General features: G+C 47.5%; 1 protein-coding gene across 1 annotated transcript in view; it reads right to left on the bottom strand.

The window, feature by feature from the left end:
- Nucleotides 1-4806, bottom strand: part of SLC36A2 (solute carrier family 36 (proton/amino acid symporter), member 2) — a 34834-nt gene extending 30028 nt beyond the window's left edge. Inside the window, exons 1-4 of the mRNA XM_008577681.1 lie at nucleotides 4574-4806; nucleotides 1379-1469; nucleotides 736-824; nucleotides 91-186 (exon numbers count right to left, since the gene is read on the bottom strand). Of these exons, the coding sequence (XP_008575903.1) occupies nucleotides 91-186; nucleotides 736-824; nucleotides 1379-1469; nucleotides 4574-4737 (440 nt within the window). The 5' untranslated portion in view covers nucleotides 4738-4806. The remainder of the gene's footprint in view (nucleotides 1-90; nucleotides 187-735; nucleotides 825-1378; nucleotides 1470-4573) is intronic.
- Between the last annotated feature and the right edge of the window lie 5185 nt (nucleotides 4807-9991).

Below are 9991 nucleotides of genomic sequence, written 5' to 3'. Positions count from 1 at the left end.
AAGCACTGTCTTTCCAGGAAGAAGGCAGCCCTGATAGCGACATCTTCTCCTGCCTCCTACACCTCTGTAGGTAAAGCAAGCACAAGGTACCTTCCCCAGTGCGCATGGTTCCGGAGCCAGGCGCTGGGGCTGGCCTCCAGTCCGTGCATCACCGTATCCCCATAGTCCATGAAGGGCTTGTTAAGCCTGCAGGAGAGAGCACATGCACAGTTGACAAGAGATAGTTTAACCTACAATCACATACTCAGAAGTCAGGAGATACATAGCAAGGCGGGACATAGCCAGAGAGTAGAAAGAACACAGGGCAGAGACCTGAGTTCTAGTTCAGGTTTTCACACCTGGCAATAATTCCCTGGTGGCTTGTTTCCTTTACCTGTCAAATGAGGTGGTGACTACATAACAAGAGAATAATGCACACCTTGCGTGGGTACAGTAGTTTCATACCCACGATCCCATTGGATCCTCACGACAATTCTCTGAGGCAGGGCTAGGCATGGATTATTCATACCCAGTTACAGATGACCCAACCAGATAAGCACAATGGCCTGTTGAGATCACCTCAGGAGCCACCTGGCAGAGCCCCACCTTGGCTCCCTGCCCCTGAATGCTCTTTTTTTTTTCTTAGCCTTATCAGAGGAATTTAAGAAGTAAACTTTTGTTATGTGTGGTATGTTTCTGGGATGTCCCTAAGAACCATGTACCAAAGAAACTGACACAGAATGTTGTTTTTCTCACCTGTGGCAGAAGCGCTGGGCACACCTGACCAGGATGTGCATACAGTGGCAGGCGATGCAGCCCATCACCAGCAGACTGAGTGGGCCCATCTGGAGGAAGGGGGAGGCAAGGGGCAAGAGGAAAGAAAAGAGAATGGATTTATGAAGAACATCTCAAAGAGGGATTTGGTAGTACAAATATTAAGGACTCAAAGAACTTTCTAAACTAGTTTGCTAGCCCTTTAACAGCAACAGCTGTTCTTTCAAATACAACCTCAAGTAGTATTCCAGTAAAGTACATAAAGCAATTACAATGGGGTATTGTGGTAGGAGTAGTGGTCCCAGAATCCTGATGGTGTGTCCCCTGGGTAGCCTCTGAGGCATCTCCAAGGTGACCTAGTGCTTTATACAGCATAACTGGAAAACTGGCCATAGTTCAACCTCGAATTCTACAAGGGAGGAAACTTGAGGCCCAGAGAGTGAACAAATGGCTTGTCGAGGCCACTAAAGTCTGTAGCAGAGGCAGAACCCAAACCCACACTAGACGTCCAGACACCATGTCTCGACCAAGCTGCTTCCCAGAAAGACTGCTCATTGCAGGCTACTGTAAACCACGGGAGCCTCTCCTCCCACCTCCCTCCTACACCTGCTGTGGTCCCTCTTACCAGGATGCCTGCGTTCTTCATGGCCAGGGGTAGTCCCAGGATCCCTGTGCCCATGTTGCCTTTCACCAGGTGAACCAAGGTCTGGAACCCTCTAAAGAGAGAAGGGCAAAGTGAGGTTGTGAGTTTGTGGAGGTAAGGAGATCCAAGAGTCATTCCTTCTCAAAATGCCAACACCTGAGTTAAGCTGCATAGGTGGGCGGGCTCCTGGCCATCTCTCAGTCATCATGTCCTTGTCTGGTGCATCTGGGTCTCCTGTAGGTTGAAAAACCATCCTGGTTTGCCCCAAACTGCCCGGCTTTAGCAGCTACCACTCCACATATGCCATTGCAACACCTCCTAAGACACTATACTAAGTATTCTACACATATTGTCTCATTTAATCCTCTTGTCAAGACTATGAAGTAGGTACTATTATTGTCTCTAGTTTGCAGATGAGAAGTGAGGCACAAAGAATTTTTTAATAACCTGGCCAAGGATAGCCAGGTAGCCAAGATTTGAACCCAAGAGCTGCTTCAGAGTCCTGGTTCTGTATCACCACGTCTGCTGAGCTGACTGCTGGAGACAGACCCAGACAGAATGAGTAAAGGGACAACCCATTTCACAACCGAGGAAACTGGGGCTCATAGAGAGGGCAGCGACCTGCCCAAGTTCATAAAACTAGGAGTACAGACATGATCGAACTCAGAGAAAAGGGAAAAGGGCGGCAGAAAAAAGAAATCATTGTTATTTCTGAATAAACAGGTCAGATGACTTTGATCCCCTGATGGGTTCTGGTGGGACAGAGTCATTTGGGGATTGGGCTTGAGAACTTTTTTTTTTTTTCTCAGTCCAGAGCATCAAGGCTGGGGAATGTCATACCCCTCCTGCTAAAAATGAAACCAAAACAAGAAACAGACTCTTTCTTTAAAAGAAATATGAAAGTTGGTCCAGAGGACAAGGTCTAAACCATCAGGTGTAATTTTGATGAATTATGAAACAAAACTATTCCTACACTTCTGTATGTGGATGACGTTAAGTCAAATTAAGTTTATTTCTATAACTTTAGAACCCTTAGAAATTCTCTATCAGAGCCTTTCAGCTAGGAGATTTCTGAAAAGCAGCAGAAGTATTCTGCAAGGAGCCTGGTCTCTGGGCTTGGACAAACCAGGGATTAAAACTCAAGGTCGCTACTTAAATAGCTGTATCATCCTGGATAATGTGTGCAGCTTTGCTGAGCCTCTGTGAATGTCATGACATTTTGAAAGAACTACCCAAACACCCATATCTTTATCTTAAAGCCCCAAATCCTCTAGTTTCTCGAGGATCTGCCCATCGAATTGTCAAGGGTTAAAGAGAAGGAGTAGGGCAGCGGGGGGTGGGGCATCTCCACATGCCTTTCTCTCTCCCGTGGGTGTCGATATCGCTGACAGAGCACTGCACCCTACGCTGTGGCCACCGCCACGGATGGGCTTGTTTTGCAACTAGGAGAGGGTCAACGGGTCACTTTGGAAATTTCTAACTAAAGGACTTAGGAAATCAGAATTTAACTTTGGGCCACTCAGCAAGCTTAAAAACATAGTGTGGTGAGTTATGCAAAACCCTGAATGGGGAGTCAGGAGACCTGGGCTCCAGCCCCCTCTCCTTTGGTGACCTTGAACTGTTGTATTCACAGCAGCCAGCACTTAACTGCTACTGTGCTTGGGGGCTTTACATTCAAATCACCAGCACAGTTCCATCACTTGCTCAAGCTGGTGAGCAGCTAAGTGGGAACTGGAGCCCAGGTGAGCTGAACCCACAGGTGCCATGCTCACCCAGCCTGTACACAGCTTCTCTCCAAGCCACGCAGTCTCTGTAATTTTTCCTTCAATTTAAAAAAAACTGAAATTGCCATCAAATCACGTGTCATTTAAGGATTGATTGAGAAATACACTTGCTCAGCTGTGGATGGTTCCCAGGCTACCCATAAAATCACTAATACTATGCACCCCAGGACTAGTCCTGGTGACCGTGCAGCAGGGCTGGTCATTGTGCCATCCCTGAATTGTCCTGCAGGGCGGCTGTGGAGAGGGGTTTCACCTTCCCCTTAGAGTAACTTCTCCCTCCCTGCCACCACTGTCACCTTCAGATTCTGTTTCGACAGGCAACCTCCTTGAGCTCCCACTGCCAGTTGTCTATCCCTGTTCTGCATGTGAGGAAACTGAGACGTAAGAAGAGAAGGAGCAGAGTCACCACTTGAACTCAGGCCTTCCGATTCTCTGCCCGGTGCTCTTTCTACTTTCAATAGTGTCAAAACTTGCTTCTTAAAGCAGCAGAACCTCTCCACCCCCACAACCCTATACTTTTTTAGCTAGTCTGGTTGACCGATGGGTCAGATGTGGGGAAGGGGACCTGGAGCCCTGTAGCTTGGCTTCCCTCTTGGTGATGTTTTGAAAGCCTTGTGAATGATCCCTGCCCCTGCCTCCCGGGAAGTGGAAGAAACTAAAATCTTCCACCTTCTGTGTGTTTTGGTGCCATCACTGTGATTCTCAATTGAAGAACAAACTGGGCTTACTGCAGAACAGAGACAGGGAGGCCACTGTGCTTATTATTATTATTATGGGTGGCTGGCCCATACAGGGATTGAACCCTGGACCTTGGTGTTATCAGTACCACACTCTAACCAACTCAGCTAGCTGGCCAGCCCCCCACTGTGCTTTTAAGCTGAGGGCTGACCTCCTCTGAGGAATTAAGGATTCTTCTCTCTCCCCAACATTAACAGGGTTGGCCAGAAACAGAAAATGGACTTAGGGCCAACACTGGAGTCTAACCCTATCTTGACTATATCCCTAAGGCTTTTCTTTTCTTTCTTTCTTTCTTTTTTTTTTTTTTGACCAGTAAGGGGATCGCAATCCTCGGCATGGTGTTGTCTGCACCACGCTCAGCCAGTGAGTGCACCAGCCATCCCTATATAGGATCCGAACCTGCAGCCTCTGTGCTACCAGCCCCACGCTCTCCCGAGTAAGCCACGGGGCTGGCCCCCTAAGGGCTTTTCTGACAGTGTCCACTCCTGTGCCTTCCAGCACTTATCTTGATTAAGCCTCAGACTGCACTTTTGCATCCTTGGTTTCCCCATCTGCATAATGGGTTAAGGGTCAGACACACCCATCTCAAAGTTTTTGTCAAGGCAAGCTTCCAGGCTAGAAGGCAGAAATGGGGATGGCAGAAAACAGCACTCACGTTATACTCTTGGTCTTCTCCAAGTCTGGTGACTCTGAAGTGTTCCCATTCAAGAAACTGGAGTCCTTGTTCTGCAGCTTCTTGGCACTTTTGGGAGATGACATAAGGTCCAGTTTGAGGGCGATGGCTCCCTGGGGATCTTCCGCACTCTTTGTCATAGGCATGACTGCTTCAGAAAGGGAGAGCTTGGTGACAAGTGTGACAAGGAGGTCTGTGCTGGAAGGAGGCAGGTGGGAAGGTGCAGGTGCAAACCCCAGCTAGGCTGTGGTGCCTTAGCCAGCCCTGGCCAAGCTGGAACGAGCCCCACCCACCTCCCCCGGAGGGCACCTCCTCCTCCTGCTTGACGAAACCCAGTGGAAGCAGAGACACTCCTGGGAGGGGCAGAGAGGAAGGGAGGGATTTGAGAAAGGAGTCACCCCCCGACTGGTATTACCTAACAGCAATGGTGACACAAGGATAATATTGATCATTTTAATAATTGATATTTATTAAGCACTTTACTAAGGGATAGACACCCCTCTAAGTGTTTTATCTATATTTTCTCATTTAATCCTACGTATTAAATAATGAGGAAATGGAGGCTTCTTGAAATAAAGAAATCTGCCTGAGGTCACATAGCTAGAAAGCAACAGAGTTGGGACCAGAACCCAACCTGTCAGGGTTTTTAACCAAACTCTATTTCTGCCTGTAAGAAAATACTCCACATCCCCCCTCTCTCTATTCACCTTAGGGTAGGGGTTTCCATTTCTCACTGGCTCCACAATCTGCTCTAAGATGCACCCTCAGGGAGCTCCCCTTTCTTAAGTTGGAAAAAAAAGGAACAATCACTCACTCACCTCTAACTGCTTCTTAGCTTTTGTGAGACTCCAAGGAAAGAGTAGAAGATATTCTTTTGGAAATGGGGAAGAGGCAGAGATTGTACAACTCCCAGCTGCATTTTCCTGGGCAGGACACTGGTGCTGGGAGAGGGTATGATTTGCCTAAGGTCACACATGACATTCAGTATAGAATTCTGCAGCTAAAGAAGGTCTTGGGGGTTTCTCTAGTATCCTGTTCTCTGTCATTATCTCTGCTTCAATGCTGCTGAGTGGGCCAAAATTTCCTCCTCCTTCAAAATTATAGCATTTTACTCAAGAAGTGCCAGTTTCCTCTCCATCATCTCATTTCCAAAACTAACATTTATTGAGGGCTTACTGTGTGCCGAGAGCTTTACTTAAATAATTCACTGCTAACTGGCAGCATCTGAGACAAATTTGTTAGGGATCCTCCCTTACATGGGGCTCTTTCCAAGGTCCCATATGCAATTTTGAATATGCAATTTTGTATCTTTTTTTATTAACAAGGCCCTCCCCCAACCCTTACTGCCACCCCCTGCCCCCATCCCTGCCCTGGCAATGGTGTAAGCTTTAGGCTCCACAAAGCCTGGCTACTTCTCTGGGTAGCATTGTTGCTTTTTTGTTTTTAAAGATGTGGAAACTGAGGCTCAAAGAGTAAAGAATGGCTTGCCTAAGGTCACAGATAGTACTCAACAGAGTCCGAACTCTACCCTAGCCAGATCTTCCTGTCTGAAGTCTGCAGCTTTGACCGCTATGCTGCCCCCTTGGTTGGAACGCTGGCCCCATTCTTTATCAACTAAAACACTTGCTGTGGTTTCAGACATGTCCTCTATCCCTTGTCTGGCATCGTGTATTGCATGCAGTATTCCTGGTCTGTGGAGTAGCAGGAAGCATCCTGGGACCTGCTCATTTGTAACACTGATGCTCCACAATTCAATTCCAAGCTCCAATCTCATCTCACCAGTAGAGCTCTGTTCCTGCTCAGACAACAAGATTGGTAAACAAGACTGTCTAGGAACTTGAAATGTTTAGATATGTGCTAATTTTTGCTGTCCTCTCCAGGTTGTGAGAATAACCATGAATTCATCTTCAGACCTTTCGGATGGGGGCTGCTGGAATATCAGTGCTTGGCTGGGGCCCTTCAAGGAAACTTGTATGTGTTGGGTGATGGTGGTGGTGTTATAGACCCCTGACTTGTTGCAACACTTGTCAGCAGGCAAGAGGGTGGGGGCCTCCAAAATAAGCCCCTTAAACTGGCCCAGGTATCTGCAGCCCTGGGTTCCACTGGGCTCTATGTTCCTCTTCAAGCCTCAGTTTCCCCTTTATGAAATGAGGACTAGATTGTAGATGACTTCCAAAGGCCCAAGGACCCCAGGGACTTGGGTGGGGCGTGTGCAACCTGCATGAGGACACCCTGCTCACCTGACATCTCCATAGAGGGTGGAACAAAAAGATGTAAATAGTGATAATAATCTTTCGTGCGTGGCCCTTAACAGTAAACAGAAAGCCTTGTTTCTTTCATTCTTTCATGGCACTTTTGAAAGATGGTATGTATCAAATCATCTGGGGAGATAATAAAAACAACAGGTAGATCTGTTGAAGTAGGATAGGATATGGGTTTTTGTATTTTTACCCAGTTCCCTGGGTGATTCTGATACTGGCCAAAGTTTGTGTTCCACTGTTCTATGATAGGAGTCATTGCTCCCTTTTTAATAGATTAGAGAACCAAAGCAGAGAGCTGGGAAATGATTTACTCAATGTTGTATAATCTGGTGGAAATGAACACTAGTACTCCTTTGGTTAGAAGTTGGAGACTCCAGAGACAAAATGTAACCTCTACCCAGACAGAAATCTATCACCTCATCCTCGTCCCCCCAGGTACCTCGTCATAGCCAGTGGCTGATTGCTGTGGCTCTAACTCCCTGATGCCTAAATAATAACAATCAAATAACTCACATGTATTGAGTCTATCCAATGTGCCAAGCTCTAGGCTAAGTATGTTACATGAGGTAGGCACAATTATTACTCCCGTTTTGTAGATGAGGAAACCGAGGCTCAGAGGGCCTACTTCACTTGCCTAAGGTGACCTGGTTAGTACTAGAGGCAGAGCTTTGATTTGAATCCAGGCCTCTTGGAAGATGCCTCTGAAGCTGTAGTTTAATCATCTCTGTGTTCCTCCTCTATGCCTAGTGCATAGTAGAAACTCTGAAATAATTAAAAATCCTTCCATGTGTGTAATTGATGGGGTCTAAGACTTGGGAATTTCATGCATCCATCAAATTTTCAAATAACTTTTTGGGACTGGCACAGATGGCCGAATTCTCATTTGTCTCCATAAGGACCTTTAAAATATTACCATCGTTTCTTAAAAGAGAATCATTTCAACCCCCCAAAGCTGGAAGGACATAATCTCAGGGTAAAAGGACAATGTTTTCAGTGCTAGCAGAACTCCTTTCTGATGGTCACCACTCTGTGCCTTGGTATTCCTTGACTGTAAAATGCTGGCAAGGCTATCTATAGGCAGGAGTGAGGATTTAATGAGAAAAGGAACAAGTGCAGTGCCTGGGTCACAGTCAGTGCCCAGAGAGGCAGCCATTTTCATTATATCATTTTCTCACTAGCGGGAACTTGAAAGGTCGTGTGCTGAGTTGTGCTATCTTACCAATCCAGGAACTGAGGCCCAGAGAGAAGAGTAGACTCAATGAGGGAATGGTCATTTGATAGTGGAATTGGGACTGCAACCCACAGGTCTCTTGAGTTCCAAGGCCTGGTGCTTTCACTACCTCTCAGGTGCCTTGAAATGATCCAGGAACTGAGGCCCAGAGAGAAGAGTAGACTCAATGAGGGAATGGTCATTTGATAGTGGAATTGGGACTGCAGCCCACAGGTCTCTTGAGTTCCAAGGCCTGGTGCTTTCACTACCTCTCAGGTGCCTTGAAATGCAGTACGGACAGGAAGATTCACTCATTCACTTAACAAGTATTTACCAAGTCCCTGCCATGTGCTGAGTGCTAAGGCAGGAAGAGGGAAGATGGTGGTGAACAAACAAAACAAATGCTCATGGCTTGGTCTACTAGAGCTGAGTAACAAAATACACAGGTCGGTGGCTTAAATAACTGTTATTTATTTTCTCACAGCTCTGGAGGCTGGAAGTCCCATGTTAATGTCGTAGGGCTAGTATCTGGTGAGGGCTCTCTTCTTGGCTTGCAGACTGCTGCCTTCTCCCTGTGTCCTCACATGGCCTTTCCTTAGTGCATGCACACAGAGGAAAAGAAAGAGAGCTCTCTGGTGTCTCTTCTTATAAGGTCACTAATCCTATTCAATCCTATCGGATCTGGGCCTCCCCCTTATGACCTCATTTGACCTTAATTACTTCATTAGAGGCCCCATCTCCAAATGTAGCCACAACTGGAATAAGAGTTTTAAAATTAAAGAAGTGTGTGTGTGTGTGGGGGGGAGGCACAAATATTCAGGCCACAACAACCCATCAGATGGCTCACAGTCTAATGGCAGAGGCAGTGGTCTAGTGGGGGACACAGTCTAGTGGAAGAAGTGGACGATAAGTAAGAAACAAATAACTGCAAATTGTGGTGAATGCTTCTAGGGGAATGAACATAATTCAGTGATGTGGGATGATGGAGGTGGGAGGGAAGAGGCCATTTAGATGAATTTGTCAGGGAAGGACTTTGAGGTGGCGGCATCTGAGCCAAGAACCAAAAAAAAGAGGAAAAGCCAGCTGTGGAAAAATTGGGGGATTAGGGAGCGGGGAAGGAGTGTGCAGCATAATTTGGGCAGGCAGGCATGAGGGCGAAGGTCCTGGGGTGGGGAGTGGTGGAGAGTTCCAGGAGCTGAAAGAAGGTCACACTGCTGAGTCCTGTGAGTTCCTGCGGCAGAGCCCAGGCCAGGGCGGGGCGGTCGGTGTGCACCGTGGTGAAGATGTAGAGTCCATGTGTTACCCCACGTGTGCTGGGAGGCCACTGAAGGGGTTTGGGAAGGTCTGTGTGGAGAGTATGGTGAAGAGGTGAAGAGTCCGTGTGTTACCCCACGTGTGCTGGGAGGCCACTGAAGGGGTTTGGGAAGGTCTGTGTGGAGAGTGGATGACAGAGAGAGAGAGGAGGAAGGGAGGCCAGTGAGGGGTGATGCTGACCAAGTGAGAGATAGTGCGGGCTTGGACTGCTGAGGTGCTGGTGGAGATGGAGAGAAGTGTGTGTGTGTGAGAGACAGACACACGGTGATGCACAGAGACACACAAAGGCAGGCCCAGGGGGCTTGGACTGCTGAGGTGCTGGTGGAGATGGAGAGAAGTGTGTGTGTGTGTGAGAGACAGACACACGGTGATGCACAGAGACACACAAAGGCAGGCCCAGGCAATGGTATCTTCAGGCGTTTTCACGCAGTTACCTCCTCAGGTGTAGTCTCCGATGGTCCATCTGACCTATCAAGGCATTTATAAAATCAACAGCTATCCCTCAGAACCCTACGTGGTCTAATCACACATTCATGTGTGTGAATATGGGCTCTGACAAGCTTCTAGGTTTCTGAACTTGCTGGTGGAGGGTGGATTGAGAGGGGGGAAGAGGTC

This window comes from Galeopterus variegatus, unplaced genomic scaffold (assembly GCF_000696425.1).
Source record: "Galeopterus variegatus unplaced genomic scaffold, G_variegatus-3.0.2 Scaffold1562, whole genome shotgun sequence".
NCBI classification, from domain to species: Eukaryota; Metazoa; Chordata; class Mammalia; order Dermoptera; family Cynocephalidae; genus Galeopterus; species Galeopterus variegatus.
The sequence above is the reverse complement of the archived record's forward strand: the minus strand, read 5'-3'. Positions and strand labels throughout refer to the sequence as shown.